Source organism: Cloeon dipterum, chromosome 4 (genome assembly GCF_949628265.1).
Source record: "Cloeon dipterum chromosome 4, ieCloDipt1.1, whole genome shotgun sequence".
NCBI classification, from domain to species: Eukaryota; Metazoa; Arthropoda; class Insecta; order Ephemeroptera; family Baetidae; genus Cloeon; species Cloeon dipterum.
The window spans coordinates 7,048,544-7,074,931 of record NC_088789.1 but is presented as its reverse complement, the minus strand read 5'-3'; the positions used below and the strand labels follow the sequence as shown (position 1 = coordinate 7,074,931).

Genomic DNA, 26,388 nt, shown 5'->3' with positions numbered 1-26,388 from the left:
ACCAGCAGCCGAAACTAGTTGAGCAGGACAATTCCGTAGAAATATGGATAAATAAACAGCCCGATATACACCGAGGAAGCTCTGCTCAGCTCTTCCCGTGGGCTATGAGCTCACTTTGGGTCCCAATAACAGCTCCAAGCGGGAAAAATGGGGCCCAAGTAGCCGCAGAGGAGCTTGGGCCGAATATGGCCGACTTTTCGCCTCCCCACCTCGAGTTCTTTGATTAAAACAACTGACATTTGTCCCTAAGACCGCTGGAAAGGTGCGCAGACCAGCAACTGGCGCCTCCTACCAGCCTCTTAAGCTATTTGAGCATTTTGAGTCGCTAAATTAATTAATTCGTTATATATATAATGTCAAACGTGGCCAAAAACTTTCTGCTCTCTATAAAAAATGTCGAATATTAATAATGTTGTTGATAGGAGAAATCTGCACGTGTTAGTGCAGACACACAAAATTCTGTATAAAAATTGTCCGCCTTATCTGTGCCCTTTAGTAGCCAAAATGTACGATGTTATAACCTTTTTGGCAGGACAAGAGCACATCCAATGAAACTGCTGGCCACATTTGTAAGTGTTGAAGTGCCCGAAAACTGTTTTCAAGTTCAAAGCTACCGCCTGTAGAACAACCTCCCACCGAATTGGTGTCTCAACGAAAACCCAAGTGCTTTTATTATGTACAAACTGAATTTATTATGTCTGGATATGACAATGTATGGGGCAAAATAATACCCTGCAGAACCATAATAATGATTACTTTGAAACTAAATTAACCGCACCTTTTGCCATGATAATGGACAGCCAAAGTAATAGATCCCAGAAATTCTTATGCAAATATCTAATATTGCCTTGACACTCCTGAGAATGTCCTAACAATGCGAGCCAATTTCTATACTAAAAAAGTATCTTCTTGTGTTAAAATTTGAAATTATCGTTTTTTACTTTCTGGCTCTTAAGTAGAAAGCACGAACATTTTTTCTCAACATATCATAATGGGAATCCTAGACGAGCCGTACCCAATTTTCGTGTCCCCGCCCTTGGTGGAGCAAAGGGAAGGCTCGTTTATTCGCAGTCAACCTTCAAAGCACGCTATGTGCCGTCGCAATAAGCCACGTAAAAGTGCGTGACTTACGTGATATCTACTCCATCTCGCGCGCCGCGCCGGACAAAGGCCTCAAATTGTTATCAACCACTCACGGAAGTACATAGAGGTGCAGAGAAAGTTAAAAAGAGGAACGAACCCGGGTGCAGCGGCGGGGTGGTTGTGCTTATTTTCATTGAAACAATGTCTGTTTAAATATAAATGGCGGCAATTTATCTGTACGCATTACGTGTCGCTGGGGCGGCGAGAATGAAAATAGTAATTGGAGCACCGCCGGGTATAATTTTACACGCGCGGTTTCCAATTGTCCACGCGTTGCGGACGCCTCACTCAGCATCTCTTTGGTTGGTTAGGGGCGCGTGGGACGCGGCGCGAGTCGCCTTCCAACTCTGCCGGGTTCCGCGTTAATTTTGGTCCTCTAGTTGGGTTACTGAACTCGGAAGACTTGCGTGTGCGTGTGCGGTGCGTGTGTCTCGCAGACGTTGAGTGGAGAAAGGGGTTATCCAAGAGGAGACGCATCCCGCTTCCTAGTTGCACTCAATTTACTTCTTATTGGACGTCCCCCCAGCACGTGCCTCCTAATGAGCGTGAGAATCTGAGATGTAGGCTTATTATCGTAATGAGGGAGCCTATTCAACGAAACTTGTGCTCTGGGGAATATAACCTACAAAGAAAGGGGAGTATTTCTTGAGTAGGGAAATTCGTGAAATGTTTTTCATACGTTGCTTTTGGAACGGCAATTAAAATACATTTCTGAATACATAAATTATTTATCTAAAGGAAATGATGAATTGAAATGAATAATTCTCTAATGGTCTGAAATTATTTCTGATTGTACATTAAATTTAATAAGACTTTGGACAGATGCCGACACTTACAAATAGTAAAGCAATAAAAATGATCTCATTAGCAATGTTCAAGTAATTCGTAATGGGAAATATTTTTACTCTGTTGTTTCAACTCATGAAAAAGGAGAAGGTATTTTTACCGGTATTTGTGTCTTCTTCAACGGGTAAACAGTAAAAAATTATTAAAGATTATTCTCAAAATAAAACAGTAGCAAACCTTTTTAAACAAACATAATCGGCAATATTACAAACTTACAACTGTACATTAACGTTGTCACGAAAAACGTATTAGTTCTTAGCCAATTTTTGTTAATCCAATTTCAATGCCAAGTATCAACTCTTATATACTCTCTTGTATGTATATATGTGCGTTTAAAATCAATCAACTTATCGGTTCACATCGTCCTGGTAGCGGCAAAATTGCGCAACTTTCAACAACCAAACGCGAATTTCTTTGTTGCAAGAAAAGGGCAGCAATCCATTCGACAGTGAAAATTTGGGTATTTGTTGAATGATGCGCAAATTTACCGCGACCAGGACGACATGTAATTAATATACATACACAAATTACTCCTTCCTTCATTTTCTACCGGCTTTCTTGAGATATGAATGAACTTCCTTTGGATTCTCCCTTGAACTTTGCTCGATCAAGGTGATTCACGCATGCAGGCTTCTGTAAATCACGGAAAGCAAATTTGTAGGCATCGTTGTCAACAACAATTTGAAATCGGCCGTCAACTTGTAAAATAACCGAACAGTATAAAATTGACAACATTGTTTTAAAGGTGATATAAAATTTAGCAACACGTTTCATTATTTGAACTTTTTACAACTCAAATAATGGTATTTACACAATGAATGTGCAATAAAATTGGCGAGAGGTCATGATAACCTTTTTGTGTCAAGCCATAAATTGAGATAAAATGTACTTATTACCACGGATTCTAAACAAAATTAAGAGTAATCCTCACAGTAATCTCGGTAAGGATTAAATTGTAGTAGTTTGGTGCCCTCATTTCCCGGAATGAATTAGTCTGTAACAATTTGCTTATTGGTCATGTAATCAGAAAAGTGTGCTCCTTTTTGGCAGTGCCGACGTCAGCAGTTTCACGAGTTGCAAATAACTATTCTCAATTTTCGCCGAGGTGATAAATATCTTTGCGATGAGACCAAGAGGGAAGCGGAGAGAAAAGAGGACTCTTTCGCCTCTCGCGATGATAACCAACTGCGAGGATTGTTTGCGCACACGCTTAATTTGATAATGTGCTCTCTGCACGGAGGAAGAGCGACGCTGGGTAAAGTGTCTCCGCTAAAAATACATAGACCATAAGAGATATCGCAGAGGCACCGCCCTCCCCCGGGCATGCAAACAAACGAGCACGCACACATACGCGTATGTGCATTCTCACTTTTCAATTTCATTGAGATTCAACGTGCAATATTGCTTTTACGTGGCCGGAATGCGATAAGACACGGAACGCGCGCCGCGTGCGGCAAAAGGCACTGATTGATTCCGATCGCGCTGTCGTTTCCGACAGCCGTTTTCTCGCCAAAAAGCACAAACCGCTGCCTTTAGAAATGCAACCGCGGTCGGTGAACCCCGTGCGATGCGTGTGCTCTTGCATAATCGAAGTATAGAGATCGTGATTGCTTCTTGCAGGTGCCTGCTGCATCGGATTTGTTGGCGCCGTGCGCCGTTGTATGCAACTTTTGCTCACCGCGCGCGCTGACGGTTGCATACTTGCCAGCTGTGGCGCTGATGAAAACGCCAACCTGGCTCAGGTTGAGTCAGGTTTCTCTCGGTGCGAGGTGTAACGAGCCAACAACCTTCGTTTTTATTATCTCACGTAAACATTGAAATGCGTCGTTTTGACGGCACGACTGTAATTAGTTTCCTGTACGTGAAAACAGGATTCCAGTTTCGTGTGCAGCTTATTTCAGCTACTTCACTTTCTACTCAGCTTAAATGTTCATCAGAAGATTAATTTGTATGCAGTGTTTTCAAACTGGATTTCGTGCTTTTTACTTCCTCGTAATGAGACATAAATTTTGATTAGCTATCCTCACTTTTGGGACGCTTCGTCTTTACAAGTTGACATTTTCCTGACTTTCATGCAAAATCTTTTCATCAGAGAAAAATTCTGGATATAGCTCTGAAGCTAAGGCGGATCGTTCGTTTGACGTCAATGCATTGGAAGGACTTGATGCGTGAATTTCGGCCCTTTTTGCTCCAATCCTGAAAAATGTGTTTGGCCGCAGTCCAACGACCTTTTATATTTATTTCTGCGCAGTCCGCGTCTCAGCTCAGGCAACTAATCAGCCGATTGATTTCGTCGACGGGCAGCAATTCCTCTAAAAAGCGGTCTTTTCACTTTCATCTGTTGTTACATGTATAACATCTATGTGGCCGTCATCTTGCTTTGCATGGTGCGTAAAACGGGCTGCATAAACGGGCCTCAGACAGACAAAGACGATCAATAAGACTCTGAGGGATGTTGAGCTCAAAAACTTATGGGCGCTCTCGTCAGCACCATCGCCAAGTGTATTTCACACCAAATATATAAAGATAATAAAACGGGAACAAAGGCAAGAATTTTATTCATATACTCCTTTCAAAGGGGAATAACTCAAGACGCTGCGTATACAAACATTAAACTGAATCACGTGTATTAAAAATGTATATTATTAATTTCATCGAGTAAAATTGTTCAAATTCTCAAACGAACTGAGAAAAATAATAAATATATATGTATGAAAATTAATGCAAAAAACTTAAAAGCACTTAAGTAGAGCTTTACAGTCAAACAATTAAGAACATTTTTCATTGTTGACTATAGCAAGTATAGTTAATTGAGTTTATTGTTTGCAAAATTTAGCAACAGTTTATCATCTCTACTATGTGCAATAATGAATTCAGGTCCGAGCAACAGTTAAATAATTTCGTCGTGGTTGCGCTGAAATTGCACATCGCTTAGAAACAACCAAATTTTCACTGTCGAATTGATAGTTGCCCTTCTCTTGCAACAAGGAAATTCGCGTTTGGTTTATTGAGCTATAATATTATGCGCATGTTTCCGCTATACCTAGACGATTTCTAGTTTCGCCAAATTTCTCAAAAAATGAAATGTTTTTTCGCTTGATTTCGATCCCTCTCGTCGTGATGTATCCAATCGTGTGCGAATTATGAGCTAAATTTCCACTCTGGAGAAATAGACCATGATTTCCAACAAGAAGGCAAAGCTCAGAGCTTCGCATTTTAAATTTTTAGCTTTTAACCAAATATTCCAACGACAACCTGGGAATGTTTTAGCTTTTTCCTCACTTTTAAGATAGTGTTTCAAGTAAAGGGAAAACTGAATTTGCTTAACATCTCTGTAAACTTAATTTTCTTAACATCTCTTTAAGAGCAAGCTGGATTGATCTATAGCGTCTACATTTCTACCGTCATAATCTATTATATTTTGAAACTATTTTAACTAAAATTTCACTTATTAGTTATAAATGAATTATTATGTTAGTGGCCATGTTATTCTTGTTTCATATATTAGAAATAAACTTTGCATGAAATTAGATTTTATGAAGCTTGAACAATCAAATGAAATATTTCAGTCTGAATTTTTTTAATGTTGGATTGAAGAGAAAAATAATCATTTTTCTACACACTATTTTAAAAAAGTCTTAATCCACTGAGGAAATTTAATTTTCTTCTAGGCTTCAATTTTGAAAAAAATTATCGGCCATATAATGCGTTGTTATGACCCAGATTCGCGAGTGGCACTCTGTAATTGTGCATGGCAGGAGCGAGAGAGAGAGAGAGAGAGAGAGAGAGAGAGAGAGAGAGAGAGAGAGAGAGAGAGAGAGAGAGAGAGAGAGAAAACGAAGGGTGGAGGATGCAGCGCTGCTAGAGTGACACAAGGCCAGCCGTAGGGTGAACGAACTTGCCATTAGGACAAGGCCGCAGCAGCCAACACAGCACGGCTTGACGTAATCTCGGCGTCGGTGTTGCCTTTTCCAAAGCGGCATTTCATCGTCGGCTGACCTCAAATAATTTCTTGTACATACACTAAGCGCCTTCATTTGTTTCAAATTCGAAATCACTCGTAACTGAGCCGATTACGTGATGTGGACCGACTGCCGAGCGCAATTGTGTGCAAGATGCCACCGTTGAACAAGTGAAAGGAAAATAAATTGATGTGCATGGGATAACAAATAGCGACGGTCTTTCCTTAATGTTGCAGCGTTCAGACGAGAAGAGATGATGATGTGATGGAATTTTGCGAGCGCTTGTCATCATCATCATATCCGTCGCTGTCATTTTTTCTGTTAATACACAAGTAGTATATCAGACATGCGATATGAACATTTATCAGCTGGCAAATACCTTGTAGTGTATACTATTGATTGGCAGAGAAAAGCGATTTGCTCTGTAATCTGTCGAAAATAGTACAGACGTCACAGAGTGAAAGAAGTATTAAAATTTCAGTCTATTTTTTTGTTGTTGCGGAAAAGGATGCAAACAAGAAACCAGATTTTTGTGAAAACAAAACCACTGTGCGGTACGGGAAGGTGATTGCGGTAGCGTTGAACCCGCGAAAAAGAACAAAATCTCGTTCAGAAGCCAGCGTTTGCACTTCCGTTTATAACTTAAATTGCATGAAAGCATCGATTACTTCCAGATTTTATTATGCAAGTACGTCAAGTATACTAACAAATAGCGCCCAATTTAAAATTCAAATATCAAGCGAATCCGCTGTGTTTGGGTGGTGTGCTGATTTTAAGGCCACCAGGTGAATGACTCGGTGTGCCAGCTATCGTGTGTGCGTTTTTTTTCATTGCCCAATTGCACAAGATTTGGCCGCCGCGGTGCTCGCGCCAAACAAAGAACCGCCGCCGTGCGCGCGCGGAGAGTGGGTTCTGATTATTGCTAAAAAGTGAAAGTGGCTTCCTTTAAAAAGCGCGGCGTGTAAATAACTATTTTGAGGCCATGCCGTCGAGTCATTAACCTGCCGAGTCAAGAACAATGCTGCAATTTCGGCGGCCGAGATTCGAGCACGCACACATGAAAGAGAGAGACAAGGGCGTTGTTGTTTTTTACACGTCGCTAATTATGCAACCGACAGCCCAATTTGCATAGGAACAAATTAGGATGCGCAGTCAAGCTTGCAATGGCAATAGTTTCAAAAGTGATGCGTTTCACTTTGGTAACTCGATTTTGGTTCTGGCTAGAATTTGTATTTGCAAGCTCAGTTATTTAAAATTATCAAAGTAGCACATTCTATGAGCCTTGCAATCTGCATCTGCACACATCGGACTTAAAAAGTATCCTGGCTAAAACGTGTCGCAGACTTATTGACAGATTATTTTTGCTCTTGGCAAACACTGAAATCAAGAGTGCAATGTTTATTCGACCGGCGAGGGATGTTGGCCGACCCTAGTGCGGGGGTGGCGCGTCTTCTGTCTTCTGACGTCATTGTGATGTGCGGGGTGTGCGTGTGAGCACCACTGTATGTATGTATGTATCGTATACATAATGGCTGCGGGATGCTGCGAAAGCGCTCGGTTCGCAGTTGACGTCTCGTCTCCCGTTCTCGCCAAGGAGGTCGATGAACCCGCTCTCGACGTCTCTCTCTCTCTCTCTCTCTCTCTCTCTCTCTCTCGACTTGTGTGATCTTCTTCCGTACCTCCACCCGCGCGCCGCACTCAACGCCAAACTTTCAGATTTCACTAATCGGCCGCTCAGAGCCACTTCCGTGTTTTTTTTTGCTTCCTTTTGCTTGGGACACATTTTGTTGCGAAATCATTATTCCGAAATTTGTTTTGCCGGTGGTTTGTGGTACACCGATCGTGTGAATAATTCAATAGAATCGATTTGAGGTCAAGCGTTGACTTTATGTTGATTGATATGAAAATTCATTGAGCGGAACATTTTTTTCATTGATAACCTCTAGTTTATTTTTATTAGTCTTCCCAGCTTACTCTCATTATTTAATAAACGTAAATATTTAGATTTAAATACATCAACATCAGATCAGCAATCCTGCGCCAAAAGTACCGACGTAGTGACCTTGTAGCAGACCTCATTTCATACACTAAACTATTTTTACATAAATATCAATCATATTCAGGGGTCAGACATTTAAATTGCTAAATTTTTGCTTGACTGTTCGATATTGCAATTTTTAAGCCCAGAGATGGACACGCATATTATCGTACCTTGCCTCGGATCTGGTTTCGTTTCTTATACCAAAAGTAAATTTCCAAATTTCACAACACGCTGTCCTTGAAGGTGTCTAACATTTCAGACGAACTAAGGCTTGTTAATAAGTGAGTACACGCAATCATATAAAAAAATGGCATTCCAAAGTATAGAGATTGAATCCTTTACTGCGATCTAGGGATATTTTGTGAAAATGAAATTAATAAAAAATTCTCTCTAAAGCACAATAACAGTGGAGAGTGTAAATATATCTCATCTTGACATTTGAGAGTGCGCGACAAACGTCCATTAGCAAAAGCGATAATAATGTGGTGTTGAAAGACTCTGGCATGAACCGCATCGGACGGATGCTAGGCTATCCTGAACTGACACTTCCGAAGAATGAATGCCAGGGGTGAGCGACGCGCGCGCGTGGTGAGAAATGGCCATTGCGTGTACTGTATTCGGCAGAATGAATAAGCAGCTCACGGTGCTTTTCTTTTTGCCCTTTCAACTTTCATCCGCGAGCCCGCTCTACAAAGTTGGCCCACCGACGTGTTACGAGCCAACATGACTAATTACCCGGCACGCACTTGAAGCGTTACTCAACCGAGCGAAATGTTTGATTTACGGCCTTTTTTGTTTCATGCGAAGCGCACTTCACAGAATTTAACGCTCCGAGTAGCGTACTGAGTTAGTAATGATTTTTGTAAATTGTTGCAACATGTTTGATGAGTCTACATGAAATGTTGCCTCACTTTTCCAGATTGGCTCAGTTTTCTCAAAGGCCACGAAAATCATGTGTTCTAGATGATTTTTACAGACCAACTACTAAGAAAATTTTCCATTGTTGACTATATCAAGTAGTTCATTGAGTTTATTGTTTTTTTTTAAATTTAGCAACGATTTATCTCTAAAATGAGCAATACATAATGAAATCAGGACCAAGAAACAGATTTGCCAAATTACTTGAAAAATCGAAAGGTTGCAAATGATTTTTTGCTTTATTTCGGTCCCACTCCAATAGTGTGCCAGTTATGAGCTAAATTTTTCTAAATTGCGTCTTTGTCTGGCCTAGATGAAAAAACCCTACAACCAAATAAAAGAGGGACGTAAAAAACTCAAAAGGAAAACAGCCGCTTCTCCGCTTTATTTTCAACGTTAAGATCCTTTAAAATCGTCTTGCATAAAATTTAAAACTTGTTTGAATAAAGTACTTATTTTGAGCAGGGCTCACAGAAGCGTATGTTTCTGAAAAACTTCACTACATTAAAAAACTTTTTATTGGGGTTTCCACGATTTTTCACATTTTTTTCGAAACATGTGTATTTTATAAATAGATCAATAATAATATTAAACGCAGGCCGCATGACCACAAAATTTAATATTAAATAAAAGTAATGGATTTATGGAAAATTCATTATAATGTTTCATACTACCTGTCTTATTTGGTGCAAAATATAATAGTTTTAGGATTAAGTTCGGGAAAAATACGTAAATCCCCAAATTGATGTTTTCAGCGCAAATAGTGATAGATTTACAACATGCAGATTACAACATCGGCGAACCCTAATTCAAATTCAAATAAAGAGATTATTTATTTAAGATAGGAAAAATCATTGTCCAGTTACATGATATTATAAATAACGTGACACGACACATACCCAATAAAAATTTTGGAAACTCTCAATTCGAGAAAACAGCAAAAGAGCTGGTTGGAAGCAATTGATTCGCAAACAAGCACAGCGGCAGCGCCCGGCGAGCTATGTTGTTCCGCCAAACAAGTGAGTCGGACGGGTGGCCCGCCTAGTCAGGGGCTTTGCGCGCCGTGCTCGAGCGAGAGTTGCTTCTGACGCATCGCCAGAACACCTTTTGTTTCCTGTCGATTTAATTAAACGAGGTCTCAAGGAGCTGGAAAACTTTTTGCGTAACCACTCGACGGAGGGAGAAAAGGAGCGTTGATTGAGGGCGGCTGCGAATTTGATTGGGGCGGCTGCATTTCAATTAATTTGACGACGAGCGAGCACCCCATTAAGAGGAATTGGAGGAAAGAAAATCATTTTCAAAAGGAAAGTTGGAAAAGAGACGCGTATTATGAATGAATGAATGTCGCATAAAACAACTTGTTTCATTAATTTCTAGGTCACAGCTTTTGATCTTAATCTCAAGTCCATCTTCCTGCACATACTTTGTCAATTTCAATTGAAGCTCAACCTATTCATGAGTGTCCTCGTTTTAACTTACGTCACCAAAATCTAAAATTTCTTTCTATTCGATTCGTGTGGGAGTACACGTAGTCATTTTTTGCCATGATTGAGTTTGAACCGACACGATCGTAATGAGCCGCAGCTTGCACCACTTTTTATATCAAGAGATCGCTGACCGGCTGGCGGTCGTGCGGTAAAAATCTGAAGATTAATTAGTCGTGGCCGGGTGCCTTATAATTGTTGAACTTGCGCGGTGTCGACGGGCGAGCGCGCGGCACTGCTGGCGGCCGAGTGAACAGTTTCGAAATATCCCGGCCCAAAATAATGCTAATGACATGCGGTGTGTGCATAGCGTGAAGGTCCAAAGTGCAGTGTCACACCGGTCAAATAAAGAGAGTGCGAGCGAGGCGCAAATGCCGCAAATCTCGCTCACTCGCCAGAAATAATGCCGCGCGCTTTAAACTCGTGCTCTCGCATGTTTTCGGAGCGTACTTTTCAAGAGATAATTGGCTTTGCAGCCGCGAATGCACACCACTCGGTCTAATTTGCGATGCATCGGCGTCCGAGTGTGTGTGTGGTGTGAGCTGCACGTGCGTCATTTTCCTCGTGGTCCGCCGCGATCTGGCTCGATTTCAGCCGCGGATTTTTAGGAGAACGCAGCGTGTTTCTGCTGTTTCGTAATTGCCTAGTTTATTTATAGTTCCAATCAAGGTTAACTGTCCGTACATTCTAGAAGAAAACTTCTAATTTCGAAAACAACACTTTTAAGAGTGTAATTTTTTCAACTATTAATATTATTATGAAAAAAATATAACTGGCCTTACAATCTTGGAAAAAAATCTCAATCCCATCTTGAGATGTATTTTCCTTTTTAGACTATAGGTACGTGGAAGCGGTGACAATTATGCGTCGTTTAGTCGCTTAATCATTCGTCTTTTATTCATGTCTCGTGGTTTAGTAATTAAGATCAAGACCAAGATCAGGACCGAGATCAAGACTGCGAAATTACATTAATAATCAAAATCACAAATACAAACAGTAAAAATATCACATTCGAAATACAAACAATTATTACAACTTACCCCGTAGTTCGGGTCTAATATGAAATAGTTTTTTTTTGGAATTTTCTCGCACCAAATCTCATCCTAGCCGGAGAGAGAAATTATTGTGTTGCGACTGCTTTGGTGCGAGTCTGATTGTGCAGTGAGGGATAAGGTGCAGTAAGGGTGCTCTGCTTGTCGCACACCTTTGTACTGCCACCTGGCGATATGGGTTAAATGCAAGGCAGTTATTAGTGGCGAGAAGGCGCCACAAGACTTTGTTATTTCCTTGGCGGGTCAAATTGTAATTTTGAAAGCCTCATTTTAAACTTCGTTTTTAAATTAAAAAATTCATTGAATTACCAAGAAAATATCCGTGAGAAAATTAAAATAAAATAAACGGATGCTCTGCGAGTGCCAGCCTTCCACCAGTCCTCATCTCATTGTGGGGGCCACCGAAATACAAGTACAGGCAAGGTTGGGGGCTGCATGCCGTCAAGTTGGAGAACGGGGCTGATATGGTAAATTTATCCTTTCGTCAAATGGAAATTTAAAAAAGGGACGAGCAATCTGGAAAAACAGATTGTACTCCTGCTTTCTCGCCATAAATAATTGCTAAGAAAATAAACTTTATGTATGCGAAATTAATTACCTTGATGCTGTAATCTGCGCATGTTTTGCATTCTGCGAGTGTTAGATAATGTATTACATTTTTGCAGGCTACTCAAACTCAGCATGAAGGTTCTGTGCGAGCACGTGGCTGTTGCAAAATCCTGGCTCCATTTCATTGACAAAAGCCACGTTCAGCGCTCAACTCAAATCTCGTATCTCTATGTCTGTATGTGCGTGAGCGGCTCGTCAAGTCGTCACTTTCCGCCGCGGCGTGCGATTGCCAATTTCTGCATCATTTGGCGCACGTGTCGGCCAAGATGGCCGTCACTGCGGTAATTAATTTTGTCCGGCTTTCTGCCCAAGTCACATTTTTCACGACAAAGGCGTTCCCCCTCCGAAGGACATGTGACCAACTATCGCAAGCAATTATTGAACACCCTGCTTTACATGTGTATTCACGGACGGGCTGAATACATTTGTAAGTTGGAGAGGGCCCGACGCCCTACAAATCGCGCAGGGAACACAAAAATTTTAATGCTCCGCTTAAGCCCCATGTTCCACCGCCAGCCAGCGATGCGCCTTTCGAGCAAATAAACAAATAGGATTGACCGGCTCGTGTCTTGCTTAGCGATTATTTTTCTACTGAAAACAGTCTGGGACTAATGCTTTGCGTGGAAGCAAAACTTAGACGATTTTATAAAATTAAGAATTAAACGTAAAATAAAAATATTCAGACGAGAATAAAATGATACTTCCTGACCGCAAAAATACATTTTTGTTGAACGTTTTATTTAATGCGTTCCCCCTAATGAAACAAATCAGCGAAGAGGAAATTCGTATTAGAGAACGGAACAAATTGGACCATGGCAACAAAATTAATTAACATTGAAAGGTTTTTATTTTTTGAAAACCAATATGGTAAGGCATTATTTTGTGTTTGTAGGCATGGTTTCACGAGATTGCATCGCTTTTCCTTCTCTTTTTTCATCTTGCTCTGCAGTGACTAGTGATTCAAACATGATTACAGCAAACATTGCGGCGGGAATTTTGTGTTGCTGGCAAATTACTGCTGAAGTATAGAACGAATATATGCGGTATTAATTGTTCTCTTCAAATTTTCGCTCTTAACCGCAAATCCAGTTTAAATGTTTTATTACATAGCAGTAAAAATTGTTAAGTCTTCACATAAATCTGGCCAAATTCGCTGTAAAAGAGATAAACAGAATAAACAGATTGATTTTGATAGTGTGGGAGACTATTTCTCCATCTCAGAGTTTCATTAATGGAATTTGTATCCAAAAACAACAAGATAATTCATAATATCACCATAGAACGGAAAACTCCCGAAAATAAACAGCGTGATTTTGCAATAGAGCTCAAAACAACAGGACCCTTGTAACAATCAAGATTACTTCCAAGGACAAGAATCACAAATAGACCTGTTTGTTATACACAGCGTCGGAAACACGGGCAGAAGATTATACAGATTTGTCCAAACTGCGCGCAATGCGTGCAATATTTATTGCTAGCAGCGGCCAGGAATAAGAAGAAGGATATTTTTCTGGATTTTAATGTGGATTACGTGCAGATCTCAAGGCTTGTTTTCTGGAAATTTTTTGATTTGCTCCCCCTTTATCACTTCCATTTCAATCGGAAACGATGGCATTCAATTACTTTTCTCAAGAAAATAACAATCCTGAATTATAATTCTCGATGCAGAAACTAATTAAATTAATTGGATGATTTTTGTGTAGGTTTCAACCCTACCTTCGATTTCATCCCTTCAAAAACCACCCCATGTTAGAATTTAGGTTTTTTTGTAAGGTTTTTCTTTATTACAAATGAAAGGAAATTTAGGGACCGCAGTTAAGAATCGGAATAATTAATTTAGCTCTGTCTGTTGTACACCATTGGTGTTTCTTTAAATAAATAAATATATAATATGTAATTAATTTAGGGTTTATTACATTAGCCCCTAAAAACCAATCTCTAAAGCATTTATGGTATACCATGTCTCTTGGTTAGATGATCTATTTTTAAATGATTTGTTCTATTTCCTCGCCTTTAATATATTTCATACAACACGATCAAGCTAGCCTCATCTTGTAACCCATATTCATCCCCTTAAAACCACCCCTTTGAAATAATTTCTAATCCTGTTTATTTTCATCATGATTTTAGCCTCTTATTTTCAGACAAACCCTGGAATTGATACTCCAATTCCAACCTCCCCTTAAATGAACCCCGAAGTATTTTTGAAACCTTATTGTATATATGTCGAAGAATAGTTTTAAACAAATATTGCTAGTTATTTGAAGAACCTTTTAGGTTTTAGGGGTAAAAATTGAAATTTGGGGCCAGTGTCTTCTCAAGCAATAACATCAATCAAGATTTAGATTTGGAAATTATTTTTCCGAAGCAGTGCTCTTTGAAAAATATTGTTTTTTTTCTAGAAAAGGGGATGGAAATTACAGGGAAGGATTTTTACCTTCAAACATCGATAGTGATCAATTACACATTTTCTTTTTAAATTTTGCATTATTTTCTCGCGCTGTTACAGTTTAAAACCAGTCTATAGGGGCCATAGGTACCCCATTCGCTAATAAATGCACGGTAATAAACTAGGGTTAGAACAACTATGATTAAAATTATCCCACATTAATTATTTGTTTTTGATATATTTTTTATTGTGCTCAATACGTAAACTATGCCAATTGCACCTTCATCAATGAAGACAATTACAAAATCTTGAGAAATTAATCAAGAATGAAAATATTTTAATTTGTAACTAGGAATTAACCAGAGTAACTCGATTTTTTTATTGTATTTACTTAATATTTATTTTTATATATTGTGCCACCGATTCGGCTAGTATATTGAAATTGTTTCGCACTGTGGATTCCCGACTGCTAAATCAGCCGCCGTCGATTGAATGATCTCATTCAATTACTAGAGACATTGAATTGATTGGAAATCCCTGCCTTCTCCGATTTCGTTTTCGCGAGTATGCTTGGCACCGCTGCTGATGCTGATTACTCTTTCTCTAATTCCGGAGCGCATGCAACACTTGCAAATTGTGCCTCTCTCTCTCTCTCTCTCTCTCTCTTACTCTCCGACAGTGTCGAGAGCGGGGATCTGCGAGCGTGTGTTGCTGCACTCGCGTCCCTGAAACGATGAAAGTAAAACCAGCGTTTGATTTTGCGATGGCGGCGCGCAGAAATTGAGCAGAAATAATAACAGGGGCCGCGCGAGCAGCGTGCTTTATTGCTTGTTCTCGTCAGTGGCTCAGTGCTGTTAGTCAGCCGGCCAGAGTGCGATGCACCCGCACCAACTGACCCAGATACGCGAAGCCAGTGGAGAGGGACCCGCTCTCCACCGCCGCCGCCGCCGCCCGCCTCCCTCCGCGGCCGCTTCTCGGCACTCACCCGCGGTACATAGGCGCAGGCATTTACATATGTGTGTACGCTATATGCATGCACCTAATTTAGCTGCAACGCAAACACACAGAGATAATGCAGAGCTGTCATCCGACCGTCTGGACGCTGCGCGTCGACAATGAATGCGAAATTTTCTTTTAACTTTTTTAAGAGCCAACGTAATCTGGAAACAATGAAAACATTATGATATTATTAAACTTGAGCATCCTTCGTAGCAATGTCAAGATAACTCACTGACGGTTCATTGAAGACTGTGACTCCTCCTCGCTTATTTTTCCTTTGGAATTTTAAAAATAGATAAAGCCGGTGTCAGTGTACGCCAAGATGTAAATATTTTCTCTGGCATGGCAGAGAAAAATATCAATAAAATCACAACGATGGTTCAAAACTATAAACTTTTTACATTTCTTGCGAACTCAAGAATTCGCTGAACTATTTTTTGTTTTAAAATTTCAATTTCTAGATATGTTTAATTGTTTAAGGGTATTTTTGATGCATTTTGTGGCCAGCAATTTTTACTGTTGGCAAAGTACTCATCAGAAAATTAAAGTTATCTCTAATTTGGAATTTTAAAAGTTGTTATCAAAAATATATTTTAGATTTGTATACCGACAAACCTCTTTAAAATGGGAAGTCTTTGACATCTTCTATCTGTTAATCAAGCTAAGAAAAGACCAAGTAAAAAATTGCATGCATCAACATTTTTTATTTTTGTCAAGCCAGTATTAACATGGGTCACTCATTAAAATACGTCAAATTTCATAACATAAATCGTTTTTCTTCAAAAAACAAGTCCTATAATTCTACCGCGATGAGGATACACTCAATATTGGGAGCTCTTGCTCTTTTTAATTGAAATTAACGCACATAGTCATAGCTCATAATATAGGACAAATAACAATCTCGTGAATGTAACTCTGTTCTATAAATACGCATACGTCATCTTCGACTTTTTCAAGAGGCTCCTTACGTGAACACACTACTAACAGATGCTGGCCGCAGATAGTTAACGACATATAGACTGGAGCATCATGCAGCCATAAAAATTGTGTTGGACGTTGATATTTTATTCAAAGGAGCCGCCTTGTTTGTTTCATCCGTCTCGCGATCTGAGCGAGGTTTTGAATTTCGTCCTCGGCCGAGAGGAGAGTATGTATGTATGTATGTATGTATAATGTATGCGCACATCAACTTTTACGCTCGCGGTTCGCGATCGCAACGTTTGACCTTAATAGAATCAATTGCGGACGTTGGTATATTATTAAACGAAAGCAACACTTGGTGTTGAAAAAGATTTCACAGAAATAATTGTTTCCTAAATAAATGATGATGATGAGATTTTTTATTGACTCTTTATTTCTTAATTCCAGATTGAATTTCTAGGAATCGAGTGAATAAAATTTGGGTCGTAAACGAATTAGAAATGAATCGATAATTTACTGCCCAGCAATATTAGGAAAAAAAACAACAGGTGTGTCTTATCTCTGATATTTCGGGGCAAAGTTAAAAACGATCGAGTTGCCGGCGGAGAGATGTTTTGAGTATGTTGTCTCGCGCGGCCCGCGGCTGATTTAAATACGCACACATACACACACTCAAGAACAAATAAATGTCGCAAGTGTCAGGCTGCCAACATTGTCCCACTTTTCTCGGGGGGCACACAATTATTGTCGTGTAATATACGCACCTATGTACGCTCGTGTGCACATACATATTATGTATATGTACGAAGCCGGTTCGCTCGCAGGGCTCGGCGCTTGATAAGCGCGCTCTTTATCAAAGTGGCAATGAACCTCAAGCGAGATGGCCTAATTTTTCTGTATTGATACGTGGAATGCGTGCGTCTGTATAAATCACTCTCATGTATTGTGTCGACAAATGTGTGTGAGTGTCAATAGATGTCCGAGATCTTTTGCCGCAGGACGAAAATAGCGGAGAAGACGAACAGATCAATTTTGCTTTGGTCAGCGTTTTCTGGCAACGATATTGACACAAGATAGATCTGTGTGTGATGCGCCATGGCCGATTGGCTGATGAATATTCTCTTTTCTTGAAGGTTATAACGATGTGGCTTATTTATAAGAAAACAATAAATACGTTGGGAAAGAGCAAGATGGCGTGTTTTGTCACTAACAATAAGCGTATCTTTTGTAGTGTAACAAAAAATATTCATGATTTTCTCATAAAGTAGAGCTTTACAGGCCAACAAGAACATATTGCATTGTTGACAATAGCAAGTAAGCAGTTCATTGAGTTAATTGTTTGTGAATTTTTAGAAACATTTTTTCTCTACAATGTGCAATAATAAAATCAGGACTGAGGAATATATAGTATTATTATTTGAAATTTCTCGAAACCGTTTACGGTTATTCAATGTTGTTTTTTCGCTTGATTTTGATCCCTCTCGTCGCGATCTATCCAATGGTGCGCGAATTATGAGCTCAATTTCCCTTCTGGCGAAATAAATGTTGATTTACAATATGAAAAGAGTGCTCGTCGCTTCATTAGCATGTAAACTTTTAAACTGATTTTCTCAAAAATTGAAACGTCAAGCTGGGAAATATTTTGTTTTTTTCATGATTTTTAAATAGTATTTCAAGTAAAGATGTTTCACAAATTTTCTTTTCTAAAGCTTTACTTTAGTTGAAAAACACTGTTGAAAAGTTGCTGGCTGTTAGAATTGAGCTGAATTAATTGCGTGTCCACCATGTGTATTTCTATATATTATTATAAATAGGAAATACGAAGCATCGAGTTCCGTATAGATTATAAACTATCTGAATTATTTATGCTTAAGCTAAGAAAGTGAATTTCACTGGCGAAAAGGAAACCAACACAACAATGAATTGTTTTCCAAGGGGACTTACGCTTTGCATTCGTGCCTACTTGTGTTGCAAATCGCTTTAATTGAAACGAAACCAATACACATTTTGTGTGGCAATAAAAATGTGATACACTTGGCAAGGAAATGAAGCGAGCATTGCGAAAATTTTAGTGTGGATTTGAACGCGGCACTCTCACACGCTGCGAGTTCTTCGACCTTTCAAAGGTCTTGGCAAAAGGAGGCGAGCCAGCCGTGATTTATTTCCTAACGTTGAACTTGCAATTTGTGTGCTGTAGAAAGTTGAGGCCTTTCACTTTCGTTGATGTGCCTGCTGATAAGTGGCAATTTTAATCAAACCAAGGGCGGTGAGAGCTGCGAGCCGCGCAGAGATCGACGAACTCGCGCGACTTGTGAACCTTTAGCCAGCGCAACTTTCATTTGATAAAATATGATATGACTATTTAATTTAATTTTATGGCAAGGTTTTGACCAACCAATTAGTTACAAAAACATTTTCAACGCAAATTGAATTAAAATTTGGTCTTGTTTAATTTAGAAATTTTACTATTTCTATCTCGATTTTTTGCGACGCTGAGGGTAGTAAATTGTTGGAACATTGAATTCGGCTAGATTTTAAACGTTCTTGGAGTCAACTGGAGAAGACGAGCCGTTTTTTGCGAAGAAGCGAAAGTAAGTGCGGCTGGAAAGATTTCCTGCATGCTGAATAAGTTCATGACACTGATTGTGCCGTGTTGCCGCGGCGCTGAGAAAAATGCACCTACACAACTTTCTCCTTCGGTGAAGAGAGGAGAAATCACAGCTCTGCCTCTCTGTGTCCGCAGTTTGTACAATGAGCCGCCGCCGCGCGCGACTCGGAAACGTAGGAATTACTTTCGACTCGCTCCTCATTTTTTGCCCACCGGCTGCAAATCGGTCGTGCTGCAGCAGTTTTCCTTTTCCTGTTCGTTCACTTCCCATTTCTTGCCACGACTGGTTTTTCATTTCCTTGCCACTCTCTCGAAAACTGACCGCTGCACTTGGCAGCTTTTAGAACTATTTTTTTCTCGTTGCTGAACTTTAGAGGTATTTAAAGGGCTAAAGAAATGCAATTTCCGAGATTGCATGGCAAGTTGCGATTGCGTTTCACTTTGAAAGTGAAAAATGCTTGCTACACGTACAAACACGAAAAATTTAATTTTTTTAGCAAACTCGAAAGTTTGAGGAATCGACGATAAACCGTATTAAACGACTAAAGACATGTTTTCCAATTAAAGTATACAACAATATTATTTTTATCTAAGCGTTTCAGAGATGGACATTTGCAGTTAATTTATATTTGTACAAAAAAACAACAAAAATTCGCATCAAGATATTGAATTTAATTTTCCCCGAAACAAATTTTAAAAATGTAAACGCTGAAAAATTTTAAATACAATTTTTCATAGAGTAGAAGACTCCAAAAAAAAACTATCATCAAGTTGACACCATCGATTTCGCAGTGTATTATCTTATTTTTGCATCGAAAGGTTACGCTGAGCATCAAACCCATCATTCACTTTGCACGATCACGTGTTTTCGCATGGTTTTTGACGCTTTTTCGCGGGTGCTATCCGGAGCGCGCGTCGATTGTGAAATTGAATGTTAATGAACTTTTGCGTGTATAAGTCAAGTGTGTTGGTCATGCCTAGCAAGTAGCGGCGGCGGTCGGGGAGCCAACGTGCGCTCACAATTTCACTTTCACAATATTGTCGACGGTGTGTGTGTGTGCACCAGTGGCAGGGCCCACCATTTTTCACGTATTCACTTGTGAGCGGCGCGTCTATTTAATAAACACAAACGCGAACTACTGCTTTCTGTTTACTTGTGAAAGCCACCCGCTGCTGAAACGCATCAAGTTTGTTGTTCCATTCGGCACTTCAGTGAGAATTGAGAAAATGTGACGTGATTGCATGCGTAATCATTTTTATTCGCAAATATGTATATGTCTAGCACAAATCCAATCTCGCTCTTTCACCATGCCCTGACAAATTTATTTAGATCTTGAAATTTTCAAGGAAGCCACATTAGGCAAACAAAAAATCAGGAAAATTTCATAAAAATGCTTGTTTTGCATGTTAAAATTGTCGATGATTCTATAATGGAATGGTATCATTTATTTTTTTTGTTTTACCTCAATTTTTTCTCATTTTAAATTAGCTGAAGTGGCACTTTTTTTTCTTCTTCCTCGAAATCTGCTGTATAATTTGCAAAAAAGCGTGTTGTAAATTTGTAATGCATGAGATATGAATTAACATTTAGTTTGCTTCTAGCATAACTACCATAATTAATAGTCGTAGCGGGAAATGTGTGTTTACGCCTCGCTGAAATGGAAATTTCAATTAGAACGTGAATATTCAGTTCACCACTTATTGGTTGCGTTGTTTTATCAAATCACTGTGGAATTTTGCGGTCCACGCGATTAATTAGAGCCGTTGTTCACCACCAAAATTTGCCGCATGCGGAAAACAGCGTTGTAATCAACTCAAAAATGAAATATTCACAATTAAACCATGTTAAATATCCCATTTCAACACAAGTGCTTGGGAAAATGATGCTCTCACTCCATCACAGCAATTCAGAGAATTTTAAATTGACATGCACATGCGGAGCCTTTCAGTTGCAGCGGTGGGATTCTTTCTCACCAATTGAAGTAATTGCATACACTGATTTTAGTTTTTGCCCAGGTATTACGTTGTCAGAGCTGTCAAAATGAATTCAAACAGATTGCTTTGTTTTTAGAGGGTGGGAGCACATGGTAAAGCAAATAGCAGTTTCACAATATAGAGAACATGAGACGCAGACCTAGCTTATGGTTGCTAAATTTAATTTTGGAATATCAGCTCAACGTCTTGTCAACTGCTGAGCGAATGAAGTGCGCATATTCATCTGTGTGAATCGTCGCCTATTTCGCACAAACCAACAAAATGTTTGGCAGATTGTCAGATGACTGTTGCTTTATTTTTACTGGTTAAAAAGTATAAAAAATTATGACTATTATTTATAATTGAGCATATATAAGGACTGTTAAACAAATTAAGAATTCAATTATTATTTACTAATAATTTAACAAAAAGATTATTTTTATTTGAACATTCTTTTAGTATTTTTTTGGTCTTACTCTACAATTTTTAAAAAATGCATTAAAAAATATACTTAATAATTTTAGAAATAATGCGATGCTTCACAAGGTATTGTAATGATAGCAAAAATTAAGATTTGCTCAATGTCCATCGCTTGAGATATAAAAATATTATACCTAAACTTTAATTGAAAATAATCTGATTACGTGATTTAGATAACGCATGTGCAATTCACGTTTGAACCTTGAAGGGTAAATATTCCTCTTACTCATTTACAGCCTAAATTACTGAAGCAATTCAAAATATATGCTGTAGTATCTAGAGAATTTTGCATGTTGCTTGTCCTTTATCCTTTAACATGCAAACCTCTGTCGAAAGTGCCGAGAAGATCTTGGCCGGGCCAAATTCAGACAGAGTGCGAGGGCACGCGGCGAGAGACTTTCCCTTGCGGTGCCCGTAAAGTCGGTACAGAGTGGAGTACTCTCCGCGTGACGTCAGCGCGGTACCAAAAGGCAGGCAGGCTCCCGGCAGCAGGTCGACGAACCCTTTGCAGACTGAGGCAAGCAAAGGTAGAGTTTCACTTTTCAACGGACGGTGAAAGTGCGCAAATCGTGACACCGCGAAGGTTATGCTCGAGTGTTGACTGTGGATAATTCGAAATGATGAATTTTATGTTGTAACGCGACCGCGGCGCGCACCGACATGATGCTTTTTGCAATATACGCTCTCTCATTTGTAACCAGAGCTGGCTCACACGCATTTTTTCGCATGCAGATAAGACAGAGATGAACCAGCAGGTACAGAGAGATAATTTTACCCTCACTCTCCATTGTCCGCGTTGCTTCTCACGCCTCACGCAGGCTGGCACGTCTGACCTTTTCACAAAATTCACGAACCAGCATGGCATGAAAGTTGACCTGACCCCTATCAAACAACTACAACGGCTAAGCAAGATTAACTCCCAATTGGAAGTTAATTTAAAAATAAAAAAATATGCAAATGTTTATTTATTGCACACATTTTTGGCCTAATTTAGTGTGTGGAAAAGAACACGGCACAATTTTATTTGTTCTCCCAAATTGGCCGTACTAAATTATTTATGTCCTGAAAATGTTCTAGAATATTTTAGAAATTTAATTTTTTCCTTAAGTCCGAAATTAATAGAAACCATTTGCCTTGCGACTAGACAATTAAACTCGATTATATTTTATTCATTTCTAGACTGAGGGTTTTAAAATCAATAACAAAAATAACCTAATTTTATAATGTTAATATACCTTAAGGGTTTATATAATTCATTTCAATGAGTCAATTGATGTAATTCAAATTGGAAAGATGGAGAATGTTATACATTCATGCAACCTGTTCTCTATTTTACCATCATAACTAGTTGCTTGACTTGAACGTATACCATTACAAAACGGGAAACATAAGAGTTGTTTTATGGAAAATACTTGCGATGCCCGACCAATGTGCAAATTGTCTAGTCGCAAAGCGTCCAGAAGCCATTCAGCGAGTAGAAATTTCCCGGTTGCACAACGACATGAGCCATTGCTCAACGACGCAGTATATTAATTAATTTCGCTTGCTCCAGAGCCAAGAGCAAAAAGCACTTTAGCTGCGAAAGGTTACTCGCGGTCGTTGTTCGAGTGAGGGAGCCGTACCTGAGAGGTATCAGATCTGCCGAGTTGGTTGCATTTGCATTGTTTCTCTTGTGAGATGCAGCCGGCGTTGCTCAATTCACCAGATTATTCAACCCGACCGACACGCGGCGGAAGAAAGTAAAAGTTATTAAGCGTGCTCTTCTTCCACCATTTGAGTGTATCGCATGCGCTTGGCTCGCACAATGAGAAGCGACACTGCAGCTGTGAGAAGGAAAGAAAGTGGCTTAGAAAGTGCACTCGGTTCCACGCTTACCTCACGAAAATCGGTCTGTCTCAGCTGCATGCTTTAATTGAGGAAGAAGAAGTTGAACAGGTCATCCACCTTGTCCAACTCAAACTGGATTGTTTGTTGTACATATATACGTGGCATTTCCATCAGAAAGACGTAATAGTTTTTTTTTCTTAATAAATTTTCTCTTGCTATGGAAAAGGTAATGACCCATATTGAAGAGCGTATAAATAATTGGTCTCTATTACCTAATGACAGTGCTCCTACTCCTTTCTAAAGATCGAAGAATGCACTGAAGTTGCGTAATGAGCTAACCAGTTCAATGACCCTCATTGTAAGAATCGTGCCGTTCTTTGAATCGGTTTACAATTACTTGAGGGCAATGATACTTGTAATGATTGACATTTTTAAAGAGTTTCAATTGAAAAGGTATACAAATTAAGTGTCAAACGTTTTTCTCGACAGATGCTTGAAATTGCCGATGAGTGCTGTATTGCATTAAAAATAAAACTGGTTTTTCCTCCTAACCTTGACGGATTACCTTTAATAATTTCACATACAGGGTTGTAGGACATTTTGGGCTAATACCAATCGTCCTGTGAATATCAAATAACCACAAAACATGCAATTTTATTTTTTGACATTTGAACCACGATTTAAGTCAAGTAAAGACTGAATTGGTTTGGCAAACACTATTGCTTTCATATCAGAACATTTGATCCCTTTTTATCCAAGTGGTAATTTTAGTTGGTTGTTTTTAGTATACTAATAAACTACTTAGTCTATGATTTTCATAGAAGTGTGGTGTTTATTCACATGTCAAGTAGTTAATTTCACTGCGATTTTCAGACCCATATATTTTGTCACTCATTTTCTTGGAGCAAGGAAAACAAATGCCATATTTTAATTAATTAAACTCAACGAATTTGGAATATTTCCAACCTCTTGCGATGGAATGCAAATTTCACAATAATACAGAAAATAGTCAACTCTCAAGGGTAAATTTGTAGGAAAGTTAGAGTTTCAATATGTAATCCACATTAGGGATTAGTGTGGGTTTTGACCATTTGTTAAGCTTAAGGTAGGTTGCCAGACACAATTTTGCAATAGGAAACAATCATTTAAAAGAAAAACATGAAAAAATGGCAATTCTACCCGAATTGACTAAGGATGGGCTGTTTTATATCTGGGTAAAATGACTCTACACGCTCTCTTAACCGGACAGCCACTGTGTTCCCCTCAGGCCTCTTTGTCCGTGGTTTATACTTGTAAAAAACTCTTGCAGGAAATTTAAAATAAAAAATTATTCAACCCAATTTTTTCAACACAACAAATTATTTTTTGCCTAAAGGGTGAAATTTAAATGAAACGAAAATGAAATGAAATGTTAGCTACTAATGATTGATTAAAGTTCATCTACAGCCATCTGATTCGTTCTTAAAAACGATCGAATATTTACTAGAACCCCTGTCTAAACATCACAGGCCTACGACTTACGGTTGGGGATGGTTTTAACTTGATATGGGAATCCAATATTTTGTTTGTTTGTTACAGTTGTAGTGATTAAATGTGAAAATGGAACTAACCAAAACTTATTCTGCTTGTTCACAGGTCTTGAGAGCAAAATGCAGCCAGCGGATACCACGGAACCCAAAAGTGAGTCACTGGTGAAATATATTAGCTGATCACAAACAAACAATGTTGCACACGCAAATTATAGCATTTGCGCTCAATCTGTGGCCTTGTTACACATTATTACTTATTATATTATACGCATTGAAGCAGCGCGCCAAAATTGTGGTCGAATCACTGTTTGACGTCTGCGGTGCTCCCGTCCCCCACGGCGGAAAATGCGCAAATGTTGAGCAGCGGCATAATCCGAAAAAGTCACGTGCGGAATAAACCCGCGGAGCGGAGCGTTAAAAAGTGGCCGAGTACGCAAACTTGGCCGGCTTCCCGGCTGAAAACAAACGTCCAGAGCCCGCGTCGAGCCTCGCAACAAACAAAGCAATGAAGTGAATTACACGTTGATATGTATATACGAGAACAATTGGATGCAGTTCGTTCAACGCGCAAGGAATGAAACCTCTCAGTGCCGCCGCGCGGACACGATTTGATTTGTCCCGATATTGAATGCCGCCGTGGATTATCCAAGCCCGTCAATCGCGATTCACGTGTCGCAAATCGCACAATCTAATCAGCATTTAACCCTACTTGACTGCCTCACAAGTTTAAAATAGAGCAGACCGACGCGAAATTTGATTAAGCTGCCAAGGGCTTGAGGACAACAGTGGTCAAACGGATATCTGCACTATTTGCTATTGGAAATAGTTGGATGTGCACAAATCCAAGGGCAACTCAAAGGTTGTCTTCTGCGCAGTCTGCAGCGATTGTGGTTGATGGAAAAAGTCCCTGTTTTTCTCGCCACTCAGCAACCAGAGTAATTTAACGACAAAGTAGATTTTGGATCGCTACAGTCGTTGAAAAAGTTTAATTGAGATAATTACTTGGTACAATCAAAAATGAGTTGCTCCCTAAATAAATTTGATGAGCTACGGAATCTTGTGAAACCACACCACTCGTCCTCCAAGCGACAAAGAGTTTCTTACAACAATATTTATTTTCCTCTCGGGATGCTTGAAAAATTTCAAATTTACAGCATGCCTTGCCCGTGTTGAGCATAACATAGCGATAACGTGCTCGCTACTCAGACAAACTATAAAAGTACAATGACTGAAAACCAGTTCTGAAAAATTTGATAAAAATTTCAGATACACATGCCTCGCTTTAGATTGATTTAAAACAATTGATCTAAAACTGTTCTAGTATCATATTTTGCGTAGGAATAAAAAAATTGACAGAAATTGACAGAATAAATTCTCAGATTTGCTGAAATAAATGTTCCCGCTTTGGAAATAAAAATTTATTATTTAAAATAATGTATGAAGAAGATTTGGTACTGCTTAGATGGTTTAAATTGTTAAATTATAACGCTTTATTTATTGATTTGGCTTTAGACTGGACTGACACGCATTATCCGAACAGAAGGATGGTTTATTTTTATTTCTGTAATTCTGTGTGTGCAACGAGGCAAAATGATCTGAACCGTGA

The 26,388-nt window shown here is 39.2% G+C and overlaps 1 protein-coding gene across 2 annotated transcripts in view; it reads left to right on the top strand.

Moving 5' to 3' along the window:
• Positions 1-26,388, top strand: part of Hr4 (Hormone receptor 4) — a 58,978-nt gene that overhangs the window by 6,713 nt on the left and 25,877 nt on the right. For both annotated transcript variants that reach the window (XM_065490867.1, XM_065490868.1), the window contains exon 3: positions 24,889-24,933. In XM_065490867.1, coding sequence (XP_065346939.1) covers positions 24,903-24,933 — 31 coding nt within the window. In that variant the 5' untranslated portion in view covers positions 24,889-24,902. The remainder of the gene's footprint in view (positions 1-24,888; positions 24,934-26,388) is intronic.